Below are 22,921 nucleotides of genomic sequence, written 5' to 3'. Positions count from 1 at the left end.
TAACTGACAATTAATCAAATAATACTTGCACAGACATTTGTTCAAGAACATTAAAATTTAACAAAGTCTGTCATGGCTGGAGTTTTCACAACACGTCCAGATCACGTACGGATTGGTATTTTAGATCCGATCTTTGCAGGACTGGAAGGTTTGCATGGACTCTTCACGGTTGGACTAATAACAGTTTCTTGTGTCACAGGAAGTCCTTTAAAATTAGTACTGTTGGTTATTCCGGTAGGTTCCATGCACGAAGGTTCCGATGGTGGAGGTTCTGAAGTTTTTTTCAGATGTACATGGTTGCGTCTGTAGATGGCAACTCCAACCACGACTTCATAGAAGCGTTCATCAAGGCGATTTTTAACTAGACCATTTGCCTACTTCTCACCGATCTGAAAAGGTTTCCCTTCTTCTAAGGGAGGTAAATCTTTGGCGTTTTTGTTGTACAGTCTTGCTTGTTTTTTCTGCTGATCATGTAGCTTCATTCTTTCATTTTCTATGTTGATTAATGGTTTGAGAAGATTCTGTGAGGTAGGAAGTAGAGTTCTGGTTCTTCTGTTGAAGAATCGTTGTACAGGACTTGTTCCTGTCGCCTGGGTAGGAGTGTTGCGGTAGTTCAGCAATGCAAGAAACTGGTCTTGTTCTTTGTTCTTTCTCAGGAGAGATTTGGCAGTCTTGACAGCAGACTCTGCTTTTCCATTAGCTCTGCTGTTGTAGGGACTAGTGGTTCGATGTTCAAAATCCCATTCTTTGGAGAAGTTTGCGAATGATGTAGAGATGAACTGAGGTCCATTGTCACTTACAACGATGCAGGGACAACCATAGCGAGCAAAGTGCGATTTCTGTTTTCTAATGACTGTTGATGATTTTGTGTTCTCGAGTCTGTCAATTTCCCAGTAATTGCTTAAGTAATCTACAGTAACTAGAAAGTCTTTTCCATCATGCTCGAATAGATCTATACCAATTTTCTCCCACTGACGAGAAGGAAGTTCATGGCTCATAAGTGTCTCTTTTGGTTGTGAGGTCTCAAATGTACGGCAGGTTTCACAAGTCGAGATGTAATGCTTAATGTCAGCAGACATGCCGGGCCAAAATAAGCATTCTCTGGCTCTTTTCAGACATCCTTCAATTCCAGTATGGGAAGAGTGGACTGCAGTTTTCATTTCTGGACGCATGGTAAAAGGCACAACAACTCTTTCACCTTTAAAAATCAGACCATCTTGAACAGACATCTCATCACGGAAACTGTAGTATGGTGTAAGTTCAGCAGCTAACTTTTGTTTGCCATCAGGCCATCCATGTACGATTACAGACTTCAGCTTCTGAAGAGAATAATTTTTGTCAGTCTCTCTTGAGTTTGATAAGTCTTTCATCTCTGATTGGTAGGAAACTCACCATATTCACATGCTCAAAGTCTTCTTGCATATTTTGTGAGGTTGTCAGGTAAGCTCTGGAGAGGGTGTCAGCGAGGTACATCTCCTTACCCCTCTTATATCTGACAGTAATGTCATAGCCTTGAATACGTAGCATCATACCTTGCAGATGTCTTGGGGCTGCAGAAAGAGGTTTCTGTAGAATTGCTTCCAAAGGATTGTGGTCACTTTCAACATTTGTGTGTCGACCAAATGTATACTGGTGGAATTTCTCCAAGGAGAACACAATAGCCAACATTTCTTTTTCTATTTGCACATACCGAGTTTCTGTCTCTGTCAAGGCACGACTGGCATAAGCAATTGGTTGGCCATCTTGCATCAAGACAGCACCCAGTCCTTTCTGGCTAGCATCACACTGAGTAGTAAGTTCACGCTCAGGGTTACAGTACACCAGAACAGGAGCTTCAGTTTCTGGCCATCTTGCATCAACAGCACCCAGTCCTTTCTGGCTAGCATCACACTGAGTAGTAAGTTCACGCTCAGGGTTACAGTACACCAGAACAGGAGCTTCAGTTTCTGGCCATCTTGCATCAAGACAGCACCCAGTCCTTTCTGGCTAGCATCACACTGAGTAGTAAGTTCACGCTCAGGGTTACAGTACACCAGAACAGGAGCTTCAGTTTCTGGCCATCTTGCACTGAGACAGCACCCAGTCCTTTCTGGCTAGCATCACACTGAGTAGTAAGTTCACGCTCAGGGTTATAGTACACCAGAACAGGAGCTTCAGTTTCTGGCCATCTTGCACTGAGACAGCACCCAGTCCTTTCTGGCTAGCATCACACTGAGTAGTAAGTTCACGCTCAGGGTTACAGTACACCAGAACAGGAGCTTCAGTTTCTGGCCATCTTGCATCAAGACAGCACCCAGTCCTTTCTGGCTAGCATCACACTGAGTAGTAAGTTCACGCTCAGGGTTACAGTACACCAGAACAGGAGCTTCAGTTTCTGGCCATCTTGCATCAAGACAGCACCCAGTCCTTTCTGGCTAGCATCACACTGAGTAGTAAGTTCACGCTCAGGGTTACAGTACACCAGAACAGGAGCTTCAGTTTCTGGCCATCTTGCACTGAGACAGCACCCAGTCCTTTCTGGCTAGCATCACACTGAGTAGTAAGTTCACGCTCAGGGTTACAGTACACCAGAACAGGAGCTTCAGTTTCTGGCCATCTTGCACTGAGACAGCACCCAGTCCTTTCTGGCTAGCATCACACTGAGTAGTAAGTTCACGCTCAGGGTTACAGTACACCAGAACAGGAGCTTCAGTTTCTGGCCATCTTGCACTGAGACAGCACCCAGTCCTTTCTGGCTAGCATCACACTGAGTAGTAAGTTCACGCTCAGGGTTACAGTACACCAGAACAGGAGCTTCAGTTTCTGGCCATCTTGCACTGAGACAGCACCCAGTCCTTTCTGGCTAGCATCACACTGAGTAGTAAGTTCACGCTCAGGGTTATAGTACACCAGAACAGGAGCTTCAGTTTCTGGCCATCTTGCACTGAGACAGCACCCAGTCCTTTCTGGCTAGCATCACACTGAATAGTAAGTTCACGCTCAGGGTTATAGTACACCAGAACAGGAGCTTCAGTTTCTGGCCATCTTGCATCAAGACAGCACCCAGTCCTTTCTGGCTAGCATCACACTGAGTAGTAAGTTCATGCTCAGGGTTACAGTACACCAGAACAGGAGCTTCAGTTTCTGGCCATCTTGCACTGAGACAGCACCCAGTCCTTTCTGGCTAGCATCACACTGAGTAGTAAGTTCACGCTCAGGGTTACAGTACACCAGAACAGGAGCTTCAGTTTCTGGCCATCTTGCACTGAGACAGCACCCAGTCCTTTCTGGCTAGCATCACACTGAGTAGTAAGTTCACGCTCAGGGTTATAGTACACCAGAACAGGAGCTTCAGTTTCTGGCCATCTTGCATCAAGACAGCACCCAGTCCTTTCTGGCTAGCATCACACTGAGTAGTAAGTTCATGCTCAGGGTTACAGTACACCAGAACAGGAGCTTCAGTTTCTGGCCATCTTGCACTGAGACAGCACCCAGTCCTTTCTGGCTAGCATCACACTGAGTAGTAAGTTCACGCTCAGGGTTACAGTACACCAGAACAGGAGCTTCAGTTTCTGGCCATCTTGCACTGAGACAGCACCCAGTCCTTTCTGGCTAGCATCACACTGAGTAGTAAGTTCACGCTCAGGGTTACAGTACACCAGAACAGGAGCTTCAGTTTCTGGCCATCTTGCACTGAGACAGCACCCAGTCCTTTCTGGCTAGCATCACACTGAGTAGTAAGTTCACGCTCAGGGTTATAGTACACCAGAACAGGAGCTTCAGTTTCTGGCCATCTTGCATCAAGACAGCACCCAGTCCTTTCTGGCTAGCATCACACTGAGTAGTAAGTTCACGCTCAGGGTTACAGTACACCAGAACAGGAGCTTCAGTTTCTGGCCATCTTGCACTGAGACAGCACCCAGTCCTTTCTGGCTAGCATCACACTGAGTAGTAAGTTCACGCTCAGGGTTACAGTACACCAGAACAGGAGCTTCAGTTTCTGGCCATCTTGCACTGAGACAGCACCCAGTCCTTTCTGGCTAGCATCACACTGAGTAGTAAGTTCACGCTCAGGGTTATAGTACACCAGAACAGGAGCTTCAGTTTCTGGCCATCTTGCACTGAGACAGCACCCAGTCCTTTCTGGCTAGCATCACACTGAGTAGTAAGTTCACGCTCAGGGTTATAGTACACCAGAACAGGAGCTTCAGTTTCTGGCCATCTTGCACTGAGACAGCACCCAGTCCTTTCTGGCTAGCATCACACTGAATAGTAAGTTCACGCTCAGGGTTATAGTACACCAGAACAGGAGCTTCAGTTTCTGGCCATCTTGCACTGAGACAGCACCCAGTCCTTTCTGGCTAGCATCACACTGAGTAGTAAGTTCATGCTCAGGGTTATAGTACACCAGAACAGGAGCTTCAGTTTCTGGCCATCTTGCACTGAGACAGCACCCAGTCCTTTCTGGCTAGCATCACACTGAGTAGTAAGTTCACACTCAGGGTTATAGTACACCAGAACAGGAGCTTCAGTTTCTGGCCATCTTGCACTGAGACAGCACCCAGTCCTTTCTGGCTAGCATCACACTGAATAGTAAGTTCACACTCAGGGTTATAGTACACCAGAACAGGAGCTTCAGTTTCTGGCCATCTTGCATCAAGACAGCACCCAGTCCTTTCTGGCTAGCATCACACTGAGTAGTAAGTTCATGCTCAGGGTTATAGTACACCAGAACAGGAGCTTCAGTTTCTGGCCATCTTGCACTGAGACAGCACCCAGTCCTTTCTGGCTAGCATCACACTGAGTAGTAAGTTCACGCTCAGGGTTATAGTACACCAGAACAGGAGCTTCAGTTTCTGGCCATCTTGCACTGAGACAGCACCCAGTCCTTTCTGGCTAGCATCACACTGAGTAGTAAGTTCATGCTCAGGGTTATAGTACACCAGAACAGGAGCTTCAGTTTCTGGCCATCTTGCACTGAGACAGCACCCAGTCCTTTCTGGCTAGCATCACACTGAGTAGTAAGTTCATGCTCAGGGTTATAGTACACCAGAACAGGAGCTTCAGTTTCTGGCCATCTTGCATCAAGACAGCACCCAGTCCTTTCTGGCTAGCATCACACTGAGTAGTAAGTTCACACTCAGGGTTATAGTACACCAGAACAGGAGCTTCAGTTTCTGGCCATCTTGCACTGAGACAGCACCCAGTCCTTTCTGGCTAGCATCACACTGAGTAGTAAGTTCATGCTCAGGGTTACAGTACACCAGAACAGGAGCTTCAGTTTCTGGACATCTTGCACTGAGACAGCACCCAGTCCTTTCTGGCTAGCATCACACTGAATAGTAAGTTCACACTCAGGGTTATAGTACACCAGAACAGGAGCTTCAGTTTCTGGCCATCTTGCACTGAGACAGCACCCAGTCCTTTCTGGCTAGCATCACACTGAGTAGTAAGTTCACACTCAGGGTTATAGTACACCAGAACAGGAGCTTCAGTTTCTGGCCATCTTGCATCAAGACAGCACCCAGTCCTTTCTGGCTAGCATCACACTGAGTAGTAAGTTCACGCTCAGGGTTATAGTACACCAGAACAGGAGCTTCAGTTTCTGGCCATCTTGCACTGAGACAGCACCCAGTCCTTTCTGGCTAGCATCACACTGAGTAGTAAGTTCACGCTCAGGGTTATAGTACACCAGAACAGGAGCTTCAGTTTCTGGCCATCTTGCATCAAGACAGCACCCAGTCCTTTCTGGCTAGCATCACACTGAGTAGTAAGTTCACGCTCAGGGTTATAGTACACCAGAACAGGAGCTTCAGTTTCTGGCCATCTTGCACTGAGACAGCACCCAGTCCTTTCTGGCTAGCATCACACTGAGTAGTAAGTTCACGCTCAGGGTTATAGTACACCAGAACAGGAGCTTCAGTTTCTGGCCATCTTGCATCAAGACAGCACCCAGTCCTTTCTGGCTAGCATCACACTGAGTAGTAAGTTCACACTCAGGGTTATAGTACACCAGAACAGGAGCTTCAGTTTCTGGCCATCTTGCATCAAGACAGCACCCAGTCCTTTCTGGCTAGCATCACACTGAGTAGTAAGTTCACGCTCAGGGTTATAGTACACCAGAACAGGAGCTTCAGTTTCTGGCCATCTTGCACTGAGACAGCACCCAGTCCTTTCTGGCTAGCATCACACTGAGTAGTAAGTTCATGCTCAGGGTTATAGTACACCAGAACAGGAGCTTCAGTTTCTGGCCATCTTGCACTGAGACAGCACCCAGTCCTTTCTGGCTAGCATCACACTGAATAGTAAGTTCATGCTCAGGGTTATAGTACACCAGAACAGGAGCTTCAGTTTCTGGCCATCTTGCATCAAGACAGCACCCAGTCCTTTCTGGCTAGCATCACACTGAGTAGTAAGTTCACACTCAGGGTTATAGTACACCAGAACAGGAGCTTCAGTTTCTGGCCATCTTGCATCAAGACAGCACCCAGTCCTTTCTGGCTAGCATCACACTGAATAGTAAGTTCACACTCAGGGTTATAGTACACCAGAACAGGAGCTTCAGTTTCTGGCCATCTTGCACTGAGACAGCACCCAGTCCTTTCTGGCTAGCATCACACTGAGTAGTAAGTTCACGCTCAGGGTTATAGTACACCAGAACAGGAGCTTCAGTTTCTGGCCATCTTGCATCAAGACAGCACCCAGTCCTTTCTGGCTAGCATCACACTGAGTAGTAAGTTCACGCTCAGGGTTATAGTACACCAGAACAGGAGCTTCAGTTTCTGGCCATCTTGCACTGAGACAGCACCCAGTCCTTTCTGGCTAGCATCACACTGAGTAGTAAGTTCATGCTCAGGGTTATAGTACACCAGAACAGGAGCTTCAGTTTCTGGACAGCTTTGAAGGCTTCATCATGAGTTGGTGTCCAGTTCCATACCACACCAATACGAGTCAGTTTTCTGATAGGTTCAATAACATCAGATAGCTTAGGCAAGAACTTTGCCAGTTAGTTTACAAAACCACAGAAATGCTGGACATCTTCAACGTTTTCAGATTTCTTCATCTTTAGGATAGCATCAACTTTCTCGGGATCAGTCTTCAAGCCTTCACTGGTTACCTTGTGACCCAGAAAAGTCATTTCGTTTTTTCGGATTTCAGCTTAATCTTTATTCAGCTTCATTCCCACAGATCGACATCTGTTGAGCAAAGCAGCGAGATTCTTGTCATGGTCTTCTGTAGCAGATTCTAGGTCTTCACCAGATCCATAGACAATGACATTATCAGACACACCGATCACCCCATCAAGACCTTGCAGTACAACATTCAGACGTTTCTGGAAGAGTTCTGAGCTCACAGAGGTTCCAAAGGGCAGCCTTTTCCATCGATACCGGCCAAATGGTGTCTGAAATGTAGTAAGAAGACTAGATTCTTCATCTAGAAGTACATGCCAGTAAGCAGAGCTTAGATCAAGTTTTGAGAAAACTTTTGCATTTGCTAGCTTAGGCAAGATTCGCCACACTCTCGAATTTGTTGTAATTGACAGTTATAAGACCCATGGCATCAGATGTTTGCTTTCCTATACCATGGGATCAGGTTTTCAGCAACAACAAAGAATTCAATCGAGTACTTCTTCCTAGTCTTTGGATTGCAGAGAGTTATTCTTGTCTTCCCTTTCGGCTGTAGAACTGTCTTGTTCCACATATGAAGTGATGTCTTGCACAGATAAGAGTAGAAGTATCTTTGATATACTTTTCAGGAATGAAGTTCACAGATGCACCATAGTCAATCGGGAATGTGACAGGTTTCTCGTTGATCTGCCTTAATTATCTTCTGTTGTCTGTCTGTTACTGAGAGAAGTTGTTCAGAATCAGAATTAGAATTAATCCGAATATTCTCCAGCAGATGGATATTCTTACGTTCTCGTTTCGTAGGACATTTCTCTGCGAAATGATTCTTCTTTTTACACATTTTGCACATTTTTCCCCAAGCAGGGCAAAGTGATTTCTTAAAAGGATGAGTTTTCCCGCAGAACTTGCATTTGGGCTTTAACTTTCCTCCTGATGAGTGACTTGTGATTGCATGGGCAGACATTTCTTCACATCCAATGGATCGCACTTGAGATGATGGAGCTTCAGCACATCGACAGATATCAATACATATAGTGAGGTTTAGACCAGATTCTTGAAGCAGATGTTTTCTTGTAGCATTGTCAGTAATACCAAGAACGATACGGTCTCTCATTAGACTGTCTCTCATACATTCACAAAAATTGCAAGTCTTTGATAATGTGCGCAGTGCAGCAACGTAGTCTTGAAGAGGTTCTGCAGTACTTTTGGTTTTTGCCATCAAAGTATCATTTTGCACAAAGTAACTTTTAGTGACCCAAATCCCAAAACCACTGGCCTTGGGCAGTGGGCCACCGAATTCTAGAACCTCTGAAATTACCCTGGAAAAAACAATCTGCAAAACTTTACTACAGCATACTTGCCAACCCTACCACTTCACATGGTAGGCTACTGAGTTTTTTACTGTTCTACCGCTTACCGCATTTCAAAGCTTAATTCCTACCACTTTCAGCCAAAAAAAACAAAAACCCAGTAAAAAAAGAGAAAATTTAAGCTTTAAATTGTGTTTGGTTTAAATCGATATCAAATAATGATTAATCCAGCTTATTTCAGTATGCCTGGCTACTAGACAGCACTCCGGCTAGTGAGCCATGACTAGGTCTAGATTCTAGAGTATGCTGCGTTGTCAGTTGCCTCAGTTTCTGCTTGCGGCCTCTGGCAGGAAACTATATTCACAACTAAAAGCGGCGCTTTGGTTCACTGCACATAAAGTATTGACCAATTGAAACACAAGAAACATATCACTCTTGGCACCACTTGTAGAGTCACAGTGAAGTGATGGAGGGTCAGCAAGTAGCGGAGACTGCGAGCAGTGATAGTGACACACCTGTGCACCTACCACTTTCTAATTCTAAAATGTTGGCAAGTATGCTACAGTATCAGGTAAAGTAGATGGTTATTGTAAGCTCTTCTTAAAAGAACAATGTTAGATACTATAACACCCACAAATCTAAAAACTCCATATGGTTATGTCCAAAATGATATTTCTCTTATAATAAATTCAGAACGTCTGCAACACACTGATTGTGAAAAACTTTTAGGAATCAAAGTTCATAATAATTTAAAATGGACAAATCGGGTTAAACATGTATGTTCCTTGATCTCTAGATGTCAGTATTTTTTATCAAAAAGCATTAGGTATTTAAAGTTAGATGCAAGAAACCTTTTTCAATGGGTATATTTTTACCACTCATCGATTACTGCTGTGTAATTTGGGGAAACTGTAATCAGGATGGATTAGAATGTTTACTAAAACTGCAAAAGAGAGCTGCAAGGATGATATTAGTAATACTATTACTCCATCTGCCCCACTATTTAAACAGTTAAAATGGATGACAATGGAAACACGAATCCACTATCACAAATGTTTACAAATTTATAAATTCTTTACAATGAAGTCCCAAACTAGCTTTCAAACTTATTAATATATGTTGGAGAAAACAATCCCTACAACCTTTGAAATGTAGAGGATGGAAATCTATTAATTCCAAAACCTAAAATGTCTCTATTTAAACATGCTTTCAGTTACTCTGGACCAGTACTTTGGAATCAGTTACCTAAAGTTATCCAATCATCACCAAATACTGCTGTTTTTAAATATAGACTCAAGAAATATTTTCTAAAATAATATCATTTGTACATATGTTTATTGCCATATATGTATTTTCTATTTGTTCATAAATGTATGTATTGTAATTCTGTATTGTTTGTATCTGAGGGCCTCAGGGAAGATTAGCTTTTGCTAACTGTATTACCTCACTAAATAAAGAATTTATTATTATTATTATTATTATTATTATTATTATTATTATTATTATTATTATTATTAACTACGGGCTATACAGTTTAAAACTATTTTATTGTATATACTTTGTATTTCCAATAATGAGTAAAATGTGTTAATCTTGCTATTGGTTTCATGTAAGAATTGCAAATCATCTTTAAAAGTACCTAATAAGAGTATGCTAAATGTTCCAAACTGTATTCCAAAACAAGGGTGACATTATTATTCAATGTTTGAAATAAGCACATTTATCCCAACAAGTAAAAATATGCTTGGACAAACAATGTTTACTCGATGGTTGTCCTATGGACAAGTAAAGCATTTTCAATGCAGTTTTATTTTGAGCAGTAAAAAACATCGTCCTTTCACTTGAATGAAACAAACCATTTATTTGGACAAGTGAAAATATTGGCAGACAAGTAGATTTCTAGATGTACTTGTCCGGTGGACTAGTGAAAATGTCTGCTTATTTCTATCACTGTTATTCAATAGGCCACTTATGTGAATTTATTTTTCATCTTTTTCAAGACAAGAAAAGTAAAAGTGTTTTGGAAATAAATAAAAAACAAACAATTTTTGTGTGCCATTTAGAAAACAATTGGCTAAAAAATAAATAACTTGTAGTAAATTCAATAATATGAAAAAAAAGAAAAGCGTTCCCTGTGGTACAGACTATAGACATATAATTTGATATTTGTGAAATTGCATTAAATTGTTCTGTTCATGCGAAGGTTATGACACTTTCAATTCATGCGAACTGGCAATTGGTTACAATTTGAACTTGTACATGCTAAAATTAAGTTAAAAACTTTAAGTTAATTGGAATTTTATTCTGTGCAAATATAATTAGGAACTTAATGTGACCAGACATTAAAAAAAAAAAAAATTCACCCTCCCAAGAATTCTTATTTTTTTATGTGGTCAGTTATTACATTAAACAGATTATTTTCATAGAGAAATGTTTCTTTTCAGATGTTCAGAGATGTAATAAACGTACAGAAGATAAATTTTACAACTTTGTTACAGTGAGACTGATGAAGCCAATAGAAATAAAGATTCAAAGTTGTGGTAAGATTATTGCTTCCAATTCAACACCCATAAAGTGATTGTGCTGGGGGTGGGGAGGGGGGTGGTGGAGGGTTAGACTGGAGAGCAAAGTTTTTAGGGTGTATACCACCAAATCAAATCCCATTGATGACAACTTTATGTGGAATGAATGAATGTTTAAAAATACCCCAGCATGAAAAATACATTGGCTGTTGGGCGTCATGCAACAATAAATTATATGGTACACATGTGAAATTGATGTACTAGTACCAGAGGTGGATCTAGGGGGGAGGGTGCCCAGGGCCCTGCCCCCTAAATTTTGTGACAGTTAAAATTTTATTATATATTCTTTTCATTTTTTTTACAATCCCCCTCCAAACATCCCCCAAACTTCCCTTGGAATCCTGCCTCATGTCATTGGGGCCCCCCCTAAATGGACTTTCTGGATCTGCCACTGAGTACACACTTGTGAACAAGTGACTTCAATTCAGGCCCAATTTCACAACACATCATAAGCCTAGTTTTGCACGTAAGCATAAATCTATGACTAAACCACAATTCTTATTACTATTATAGTCCGACAGATATATTTAGAAATACACATATTTCATTTTCTTTTGTCCTTAAAATGCTTCATTTTCCTTAATGATGTAATTTTCTGCGTGAACTAGATGCCAAACACTTGTAAATGTAGGCCCAGTATAATTGCTAACCGCAGACATAAACTTACAATGTTTTGTGAAATTGCCCCGAGGTCTTTAGCGAATATACTGTCCAGTCAAACAAAACACCAAATTTTTTTAACTCTAATATCAAGGCGATGCGCAGCCGATTTAGCCAGTGCACCACGACTGGAATATCAAAGGCTCTGGTATGTGCTATCTTGTCTGTGGGATGGTGCATATAAAAGATCCTTTGCTAGTAATGGGAAAATGTAGTGGGTTTCCTTTCTAAGATTATGTCAGAATTACCAAATGTTGTTAAACAAAACAAATTTAATTTAAATCTAATATCAAGACTCTTGCCATATTTTATTTTAATTTTGCAAAATAATTGCATGTAATAATTGATATTTTGTTGGAAAATAACTGGTTTGCTGCAAATTTTGAAGTTTAATACTAGATAATTTAGCAAACTTTTCACCTCACCCAGAGCTAAAGTACTAATCAAAATTATACCCAGGTGATTTTCCAGTCTTATATATTATTTATGAAAATCGCTGGAATAAAAAACATAAAAATGTGTCAGTATTATCATGACCTGTTACGGTATTTAAACAACCGGTACAAAAAATTACAATTAATGACCTGTTATAGACAGAAATATAAGATTTATTTACACTTTTACTGCAAAACATATGTAATTTGAAACAGACTATAACACCCAGGTTGATATTGATTACACCTGACAGGTGAAATCACAAGTACTAAGTGTAAGAATACATAGCAGTCCAGCAAATTTAATCAAATAAATAAAATAATTATATAAATTTGCTAACATATAATGAATGTGCTAATAAATAATTTTTTCAAATCTTAATCTGACAAAGCAGTTTATTGAACTTCATTGTATTGGAAAGGACAGGTGTATTATTTCTGGTATCAATATGGTATGAGGATCTGCAGTCTCAGTTACAGTTAGTAAACTTTGTGAAAGCTTTTTATTCTTTTTTCCATCTGGAGAATAAGAGAGGGAAATTGCTTATAAGTTATAACTTTAAATAGAGTTGTTGAGAGAACAGCTAGGACAGATGGGATGTCAGCAGCTCAAATTTGTTGTAAAGAAAGGAAATAAACCCCAGGGGCTATCTCAAAATTAAAACTTTCCAAAGGTCGCAAACATATTGTTGATGAATTCGACAAACAGGTTATCCAGTGTGCTGTTTACAAGCTATATGAAAATAAGCTACCACCCATTGTAAAACGAATACAGAAAGAAATTAGTGACAGTATACATATTTCAAATGCTAAAGATCATAAAGTACACTATACCCAGGTGGACACTAAAGTAAAACTGATGGAAAAAATTAAATTGAACACAATCAGAACTGATTACAGAGTGGACCAAATGGCCGAGTTACACGGACATGTTGTTCTAAGGACCAGTAAATTTTGAGACCACCTCTCTGCTTAGCTTGGTACTTATGATTTCACCTGTCAGATGTAATCAATATCAACCTGGGTGTTATAGTCTGTTTCAAATTACATATGTTTTACAGTAAAATTGTAAATAAATCTCATATTTCTGTCTATAACAGGTCATTAATTGTCATTTTTTGTACCGGTTGTTTAAATACTGTAACAGGTCATGATAATACTGACACATTTTTATGGTTTTTATTGCAGCGATTTTCATAAATAATATATAAGACTGGAAAATCACCCGAGTATAATTTTGATTAGTACTTTAGTTCTGTAGAAGTTATTGACTTACAAATGTGTTACCAACACAGTCTGGTCATTGTCTGATCAGGGACAGGATGTAGCCCAGTGGTAAAGTGCTCGCTCGATGCGCGGTCGGTCTGGGATCCATTCCCATCGGTGGACCGAGTGGGCTATTTCTCATTCCAGCCAGTGCATCATGACGGCCATGGTATGTACTAGCCTGTCTGTGGGATGGTGCATATAAAAGATCCCTTGCTGCTAATCGAAAAGAGTAGCCCATGAAGTGGCAACAGCGGGTTTTCCTCTCTCAATATCTGTGTAGTCCTTATAGCCATATAGCCGTAAATAAAATGTGTTGAGTGTGTGGTTAAATAAAATATTTCCTTCTTTGTCCGATCATCCCAGTCAGGTGCTTGTACAAAAATCTTAGCGGGGGGGGGGGGGGGGGTCCTAGATGGTGGTGACTGAAGTTTATAGGGGGAATGTTGTCATGCTCCCCCCCCAAAATATATTAAGAAAAAAGAAAATTTGCTTGAGCAAGGAGGGGTTTAAACCCCTGAAAGCCTCCCCCTGCACACATACCTGCCAATAGTATATCAATCTGTCATCACAGTATGTCACAGGAGCAATTTGTGGTCAGCTCCATTATTCAGATTTGGACTTGACAAATTAGTAAAAACATTCTTCGGTTTGTTTTTTGGAACTTCACACTCACAGACTACAGGACTTGACAAATTGGTAAACACATTCTTTGGTTTTGTTTTTTGGAACCTCACACCGCCAGACTACAGGACTTGACAAATTGGTAAAAACATTCTTCGGTTTTCTTTTTAGGAACTTCACACCGCCAGACTACAGGACTTGACAGATTGGTAAAAACATTCTTCGGTTTTCTTTTTAGGAACTTCAGACCCCCAGACTACAGGTTCACTGCAGTCCAAACTGACTCCACCAGCTCAGGGCGGATGTGACCAGTACTCACAGTGGATTAGTGCCCTTAAAAGAGAAGTTGCCAAAATTGATGACCAAAAACTGCAGAGGTTATTTGTTTCCCGTCGCAGATATTTAGAGGCAAGTTTATTATTAATTTTTGAAATGTAATTACAATGTTCACAGTCATCTTTAATCCAAATCATTAAACAGTGGTCTGGTCACCTGCTAGACTGGTGTTTGTGCCTAATGTTAGATGAATGTAATGTAATAGAAGACGATAGTACCAGTCAATATGCTCGTGGCTGTTTGGATATGCCACAGCTGATTAAATTCAAAATGTTTAAAATTGAATTTAATGGGAATTGTTTCATTAAATGTTTTACCAACAAATTAGTATTAGATTTTTCAGTAACTAATATTTGTTTTAGTTATTATATTTTATTATACATTTTGTAATTGCTTACTTATAACATGCAACAGAAACATCAATTTTTTTTTCAATTTAAAGAACTGAAATGGTGACTATTCAAGGAATGTAAACAAAATGTCATTTCATATTCAGTCAACATACTATTTTAAATATGTTTAGTTATAATATATGCCAAGAGCGTCGGAAGCAGTACGGCCATATGCGGACACAGTATCACTTTTTGGGCCAGGAAATGATTTTTCTCTTCCTATAGCTCTCGCATAGTATAGATCTCATCACATACAGTGCTTTCATGGCCGTACCAACTTTTAATTGCTCCTGACACTCCTGTATGCATATAGCCTACCATATAGTTAAAAAAATTTGGTTAATATTTCAGGTGTATAATGATGCACTAATTCTCAATGAAGATTGTCGTACAGAAGATGCTTTACATTACATGGACTCAAAATTCTCGGAGATCTACGAGAATCAGGCAGGATGTACAACCGACGTAGACACCGAGTTACGGGACGCATATGAAAGTAAGCTTCTGTCACATCCACTTGGTGATGATTACTGTGTCATTATTTAATCAACTGAAATGTCTTTTTAAAATGTGTTCATATTTTAAAGTAATTTTTAGTTCGATGTAATTTAAATACTGTAATATACAGTTGGAACTAAGTAGAATTTGTATAATCCCAACTACATATAAAACCACTTAGTGAAGATTATCTTCTCATTATTTAATCAACTGTAATGTGTTTTTAAATGTGTTCATATGAAACCCTGTTTTAAAGTCATTTTTAGTGGGATGTAATGATTATTTAACTTCTCATGAAGATGGCAAGATTATCTTCTCATTATTTAATCAACTGAAATGTGTTTTTAAATGTATTCATATGAAACCTTGTTTTAAAGTAATTTTTTAGTGGGATGTTATTTAAATGTGGCAAGATTATCTTCTCATTATTTAATCAACTGAAATGTGTTTTTAAATGTGTTCATATGAAACCCTGTTTTAAAGTACTTTTTAGTGGGATGTAATTTAAATATGGCAAGATTATCTTCTCATTATTTTAATCAACTGAAATGTGTTTTTAAATGTATTCATATGAAACCTTGTTTTAAAGTAATTTTTTAGTGGGATGTTATTTAAATGTGGCAAGATTATCTTCTCATTATTTAATCAACTGAAATGTGTTTTTAAATGTGTTCATATGAAACCTTGTTTTAAAGTAATTTTTTAGTGGGATGTTATTTAAATGTGGCAAGATTATCTTCTCATTATTTAATCAACTGAAATGTGTTTTTAAATGTGTTCATATGAAACCTTGTTTTAAAGTAATTTTTTAGTGGGATGTTATTTAAATTTAAATACTGTAATATGCAGCTGGAACGAAGTAGATTTTTAAAAATCCCAATTAAAACAACACCCACCCACCCATCCACTCAAAACACACCCATGCATGCATAGACATGACCACATATAAAATTGTTTAATTATTAATATCACAGAAAATAAGCCATATCTGCAATCCATAAGCAAAGAACCTGGAAGCAAGAATCCTAAGATTGTGTGCCTGGAATCAATGCTTCGATCGGCATTCCGAAAGAACCCAGAGTCCCGTGCTATGGTGTTTGTGAAGACACGAGCTCAGGCCACCGCGTTGAAGAGCTGGATGAAGGAGACCCCAGGACTTAAGGACCTCAACCCAGGAGTGTTCACAGGGGCACAGGCCTCCGTTGACAAAGGAGGTAAGTTGGAGTTCTTGCTGTATCTAGCAAAGTTGGGTGTGTGTCACAGGGGCACAGGCCTCCGTTGACAAAGGAGGTAAGTTGGAGTTCTTGCTGTATCTAGCAAAGTTGGGTGTGTGTCACAGGGGCACAGGCCGCCGTTGACAAAGGAGGTAAGTTGGAGTTCTTGCTGTATCTAGCAAAGTTGGGTGTGTGTCTGTGTGTCACAGGCCTCCGTTGACAAAGGAGGTAAGTTGGAGTTCTTGCTGTATATAGCAAAGTTGGGTGTGTGTGTCTGTGTGTCACAGGCCTCCGTTGACAAAGGAGGTAAGTTGGAGTTCTTGCTGTATCTAGGAAAGTTGGGTGTGTGTCTGTGTGTCACAGGCCTCCGTTGACAAAGGAGGTAAGTTGGAGTTCTTGCTGTATCTAGCAAAGTTGGGTGTGTGTCTGTGTGTCACAAGCCTCCGTTGACAAAGGAGGTAAGTTGGAGTTCTTGCTGTATCTAGCAAAGTTGGGTGTGTGTCTGTGTGTCACAGGCCTCCATTGACAAAGGAGGTAAGTTGGAGTTCTTGCTGTATCTAGCAAAGTTGGGTGTGTGTCTGTGTGTCACAGGCCTCCATTGACAAAGGAGGTAAGTTGGAGTTCTTGCTGTATCTAGCAAAGTTAGTGTGTGTGTGGGTGTCACAGGGGCACAGGCCTCCATTGACAAAGGAGGTAAGTTGGAGTTCTTGCTGTATCTATCAAAGTTAAGTGTGTGTGTGTGTGTGTCACAGGCCTCCATTGACAAAGGAGGTAAGTTGGAGTTCTTGCTGTATCAATCAAAGTTAGTGTGTGTGTGTGTGTGTGTGTGTGTCACAGGCTGTAAAGAAAAGTGAAAGAGTTTTGGAAATAACAAAAAATTAAATTTTTGTGTCCAAGTTACAAAACAATCGGCTGAAAAATAAATAACTTGTAGTAAGTTCCATAGCATGAAAAACAGCATTCCCTGTGGGACAAACTATAGGTGGACCCACTTTCTGAAATGTTTTTTTCCCCCCAAAGTCTCAACCAGTGCCTGATAACTGGTTTATAAAAGGACTTGGTATTTGCTAATAGAAATGATGTTGCAGATCTTTTTACAATTTTGGCTAAGTATTTCAGTATCAAAGATGGGTAGCTATTTTGGCAATCTGAATAAAATTAGCTCTACTGGGTCTACCAGCATTGCGTGGACTCCCATGTCCAGGTAACATTTCATCTATAAATAACAATTTAAATATCGACCAATTACACTTTGCCTTTTATAGCGTTATTTGGGAGCATACAAATTCTAAAAATATCGAGCGAGATTATTTATGCAATAGGCAAACTTGTTGGTCTATTTCAACATTGAAAAAACAGGGGGGAAAAGTGTTGTAATAAACTCTGGATTGTATACTAGTATAAACAGATTTTATGGCTATACCATCATGTTTTGTTTTTTTTCGTCTTGAAACAAATTTTATATAAATGTTTATATTGCAATTAGTTTCCGGCATACTTCGTAATTCACCCGAATCATTTCATATAACCTCGGCATAATCCCGAATGTTTTCAAATTCTTTTCAAAACACTGGCATGATTTTGCAAGTATGGTTTTGATTGGTCGAATGAAAGGTCAACTGGACATGAGCTCCAACGGGCACCTGTTAGATCCACATGTAATAGTGGAGCTAATTTTAATTAGATTGCTATTTTGGAAAACATTAAAAATCTTCATTTGCTATTAGTGATGGCAACTGGAGTTGTCATTTCTATTTATGAACTAAGATGGTGTCGGTCACAAACGTGAAGGACTGATAATGTTTTTGTTTTTTTAACCCCATCTTTCAGGCATGACCAAGACACAACAAGTTGATGTTCTGAAGTTTTTCCGACAAGGGCAGCACAAGCTGATCATTGCCACATCAGTGGCAGAAGAGGGCCTGGATATCAGTGCATGCAACCTTGTTATTCGTTATGATCATGTGACCAATGAAATAGCTATGGTCCAAGCTCGAGGTACGTTTTGTGCAATACTACAACTTAAGTGCATAGGGTAGCTATGCGCTTAAGGTAATCTTAGAGCTAAGATTGCTTCGTGGAATGGGGCCCAGGTGTGTTGGGCCCAGAGGTAGGGTATCGGGGATCAAAACTCCCCCTGCTCAAGTAAATATATTTTCTGGGGAGAGTGACTTGACCCCCTTTAAACTTTGCTCACTGCGGTCTAGACCCGTCCTGCTACAATTCCTGCACACACACCTGTCTACATAATGCAGTGATTTATCTCGGTTCTTGTAGCCAGCTGAATATTTTTAATCTTAATTTTTTCAAAATTCAAATACATACACCTCAATATCATTTATAAGGATTTACAAATAAAAGCTGTTAAAAATAATTATATATTTGTAAAACTATATATCACCTCAAATAAAGGTAGTTCTTCCACATTAGAACAACTGCAGTTTTATTTTGTATAAAACAAAAAACATTTGTAAAAACAATTTTCTGTGAAAAAACCTGAGAGGGGATAATTAAAAATATTGAAAAATCGCTGCACTCATTTGTCAAATGGGGGGCGGGACTTAGCTCAGTGGTACAACACTCGCTTGCTGTGCAGTGGGTCTGGGATCAATTCCCATCGGTGGGCCCATTAAGCTATTTCTCGTTTTAGACGGTGCACCACGACTGATATATCAAAGGACGTGGTATGTGCTATCCGGTCTGTGAGATGGTGTAAATAAAGGATCCCCTGCTGCTAATCGAAAAGAGTAGCCCATGAAGTGGTGACAGCGGGTTTCCTCTCAATATCTGTGTGGTCCGTAACCATATGTCTGATGCCATATATCCGTAAATAAAATGTGTTGAGTGCGTCGTTAAACAAAACATTTCCTTTCCTTTCATTTGTCAAACGATACAGGAAGGAAATGTTTTATTTAACGACGCACTCAACACATTTTATTTACGGTTATATGGCATCAGGCATATGGTTAAGGACCACACAGATATTGAGAGAGGAAACCCGCTGTCGCCACTTCATGGGCTACTCTTTTCCATTAGCAGCAAGGGATCTTTTATATACACCATCCCACAGACAGGAGAGTACATACCACGGCCTTTGTTACACCAGTTGTGGAGCACTGGCTGAAATGAGAAATAGCCCAATGAATCCACCGACGTGGCAAACGATACAGAGAACCATGATGTTTGTTACCCGATTACTGACATACATAATTACTTACAGGTCGAGCTCGTGCTGAAAACAGCAGGTTTGCAGTTATCGCAAGTGCACAGAAAGGTTCTGCCCAGAAGGAAGAGCTGAATCTAGTGCGCGAAATGCTCATGAAACGAGCCATCCAGAAACTTCAACAGGAGGTCGGGGAGAACAGCGAAAGGTTTGGCCAAAACCTTGTAGAAATTCAGAAAAAGAGCAAGGTGGATCGGGAAATAGAAGCAGCAATGTACAAAGGCAGAACTCTGAAGCAAGAAGAGTTTGTACTGAGGTGTTATGGATGCAATGCATTTGCATGCATTTCATCAGACATAAAAACCATAGAGAAAGTACACCATGCTATTCTGAGTTCAGATTTTGACGAACAGGTCAATTACAAACCACATCCGAAGCCAGTTGTATATGGAAGTTTCAAAAAGCAAGAGAAAATGTATTGCAAGAAGTGCGGTCAGGACTGGGGGATTTCTGTAATTTACAAAACGGCCAAGTTCCCGATAGTGAAGATTGAGAGTTTCATCCTTGAAGATTCCATGGGAGCACGTGATATTGTCAAGAAATGGAAGAATGTTCCATTTGCCACAATGGAAATCAATCAAGACGACATGGAAAAGAAGCTGTCCATGTTAAATGATAGCCAGTAACGTGTTTATTAAAGATTTGACAATAACCAAATCACCTGATATTTCACTACTGGTTGTGAACAATTAACATTTTATATCCTTATCTACTGACTGTTATTGATTCAGTAGTTTTGACAATTAACTTTTGTATGCAGACATAATTTTGATTGCAGATTTGCACTGGCTTTAAAACATCAGCACAATTGTTAAGACCGATACAAAATAACGGTAGTGACATTTGTCGACAGAAGATTTACAAGATAATCTTACAACTTAATGAGACATTATCTCGATTTACTGGAGATAACATATTTATATTTGTGTTTAGTATTAAATTATTTTAGGACAGCCCAATTAAAATGTGATGTTGCTATTTGTTTTGGTAAAATGTGCATATGTGTATAAACTGATAAAATTGAACTATTTATGCTTTGTATATAAACAAAAATGCTTAAAGTTACAAAACCATACCAGTGATAGCCTCAATTAAAACTTGTTATATACATGTGTGTTAATATAATTAATAAATATATTTTGTTTATTAAGTGGGTTTTTTTAAAAGAGATTTATGTTCTCTTGAAGTTGATTGAAATAATTGTCTGTATTATCAATGCACAGTTCTAGTTATTCAGTTTTTGTGTAGCAAAAGTTAATACTGGTAATTATGCAAAGCAAAAAACTGGGGTGCTTTTCAATAAATAAAATTTAATCTAGAATTTTGCACAGAATCCTGGCAACTAACAAATTCTTACGTATGATTCATTATATTGATTCTAATGCTTGTAGCTTTTGTAGCAATTATCCAGAAACACTACATTTATTTTTTAAGTGTGACAAAGTTCATAATTTATGGAAAGAAGTAAAATCATGGATTCTATGTAAAACAAGAAACGAAATCAATTTCAGCGAAGATATTGTCATATTTGGTATAACTAATAACAAAAACAGTAGCTTCATATCAAGTATTATTACACACCAGTGTAAAATATTGCTCATGTCATAACAATCACTCAATATCTAACTAGTATAATATTGGCCAGTGTGACGTAGGTCACTTGCTGACCCAGTTCGTAAAAAAATAACGTTTAGTAGGTCTTAACATCTGCTTACTTCTGTGTTGCGGCTTGTTTGCAGTTGGTTTGTAATAAATAAAATACCAAACTAGCTTGCCTGTCGTACCATTTTTATGAAACTCGTGAACAGTGTTGGTATCTGACAAGCGAAAGCGAGTCAGATACCAAGACTGTTAACTCGTTTCATAAAAATGGTACGACAGGCAAGATCGTTTAGTATTCTATATTTATATCTAGTTTGAAAATACAGAAGAAAAAAGTAAATAGCGTTAAAAATATGTTAAAAACTAAATTTGATATCGAAAAATATATTCTTTTTAAAAATTGTAGCTATGAAACGTTCCATAAAAAATGAAATCCTTGGCTTAACCTTTTTATTGAATAATAACAATACCACTTTTTACCAACAGGGAAAAAAGCAGAAATTTAGCTTGTCTGGAAATAGGTTTCGTCCAAAGAAAACCTTGTTTTCCACAATATAGCCTTCTTTCAATGTTTTTTCTTCTCTTCCATACAGGTTTCTTACCATTCCAAACACTTTTTTCTTTCTTTCTATCTTCTTTTACTATTTTGTTTTGATGTTAAGTTAAATTAAATCTCATACATTATCCCTATACGAGTGAAATAATAATACAGTAGTAGTAATGGTAATAATAATGATAAATGTACTATTCTCTATTGCAATTTATCCTTTAAATTAATTTACTTTTCCTTTCCTTCAATCTTTCTTTCTCTCCTTCCTTCTCTTTATTTCTGTTATTTCTAGCTTCTCTGTTAACCCCATAAAACTATGAACTATGTTTTACATGTATCTATGTCCATTATTACTGTTCGATTAATGTGCTATATATATATATATATATATATATATATATATTAACCGATTGTAAAGTAGCAATACCAGGGACCCAACCTTGGCACTACTATATTTGTTTTCTGGGGTCAATAAACTTTATTTAAAAAAAAAAAAAAAAAAAAAAAAAATATATATATATTAATATGATGCTTATGAATGTGTTTAGATTTAGATTTAGACATTGTTTATACTTTTGGCACCAATAAACAGTGATCAGTTCTCTAATTTGTACATCTACAACAAATAACTAACTGTTGCCTCAACAATGTTTTATTTACTAAAACCATTTATGAACTTCTATTTACTAACATTATATATATAATTTACTGAATTTTTTATTGAATAAACTGAATTCCTTTTTATGAACAATTCATAATTTTTTTTATAAAATAACATATTTTTTGTAACAACTTAATATTGACTGAACAGATAATAAAAATAATAATTGAGAATTGTCTTTTTAAAAACATACTCAATAAAAAGTTAAAATTTGGACACTGCTTGCATTTGAATGAACTATAATGTCATTTGTCATTTTTGATTTGAAATAAAATTAAGTGACATGCATTCTAAGAGTACTGCTAAAGTAATACATGTCCCATACCGGGCACAACACATTTATCTATCTTCTACATGCAAGGGTCATAACTATGAGAAAAATGGGTAAATCTCCATTAAAGACAAACTTGATCTGTAACAGTACATGATAAAGCTATACACACAATTTCAGCTCAATATCTTG

The 22,921-nt window shown here is 38.8% G+C and overlaps 1 protein-coding gene across 2 annotated transcripts in view; it reads left to right on the top strand.

Annotated features, from left to right (window-relative positions):
- LOC121382731 (antiviral innate immune response receptor RIG-I-like) overlaps positions 1 to 20,960 on the top strand; it is a 47,334-nt gene extending 26,374 nt beyond the window's left edge. For both annotated transcript variants that reach the window (XM_041512287.1, XM_041512288.1), the window contains exons 10-15: positions 10,861 to 10,956; positions 14,221 to 14,390; positions 15,062 to 15,206; positions 16,183 to 16,422; positions 18,253 to 18,420; positions 19,643 to 20,960. In XM_041512287.1, coding sequence (XP_041368221.1) covers positions 10,861 to 10,956; positions 14,221 to 14,390; positions 15,062 to 15,206; positions 16,183 to 16,422; positions 18,253 to 18,420; positions 19,643 to 20,271 — 1,448 coding nt within the window. In that variant the 3' untranslated portion in view covers positions 20,272 to 20,960. The remainder of the gene's footprint in view (positions 1 to 10,860; positions 10,957 to 14,220; positions 14,391 to 15,061; positions 15,207 to 16,182; positions 16,423 to 18,252; positions 18,421 to 19,642) is intronic.
- The last annotated feature ends 1,961 nt before the right edge of the window (positions 20,961 to 22,921 follow it).

This window comes from Gigantopelta aegis, chromosome 10, assembly GCF_016097555.1.
Source record: "Gigantopelta aegis isolate Gae_Host chromosome 10, Gae_host_genome, whole genome shotgun sequence".
In the NCBI taxonomy this organism is placed as follows: domain Eukaryota; kingdom Metazoa; phylum Mollusca; class Gastropoda; order Neomphalida; family Peltospiridae; genus Gigantopelta; species Gigantopelta aegis.
Note: the sequence above shows the minus strand (reverse complement) of the source record. Positions and strands in the feature narration are given on the sequence as shown.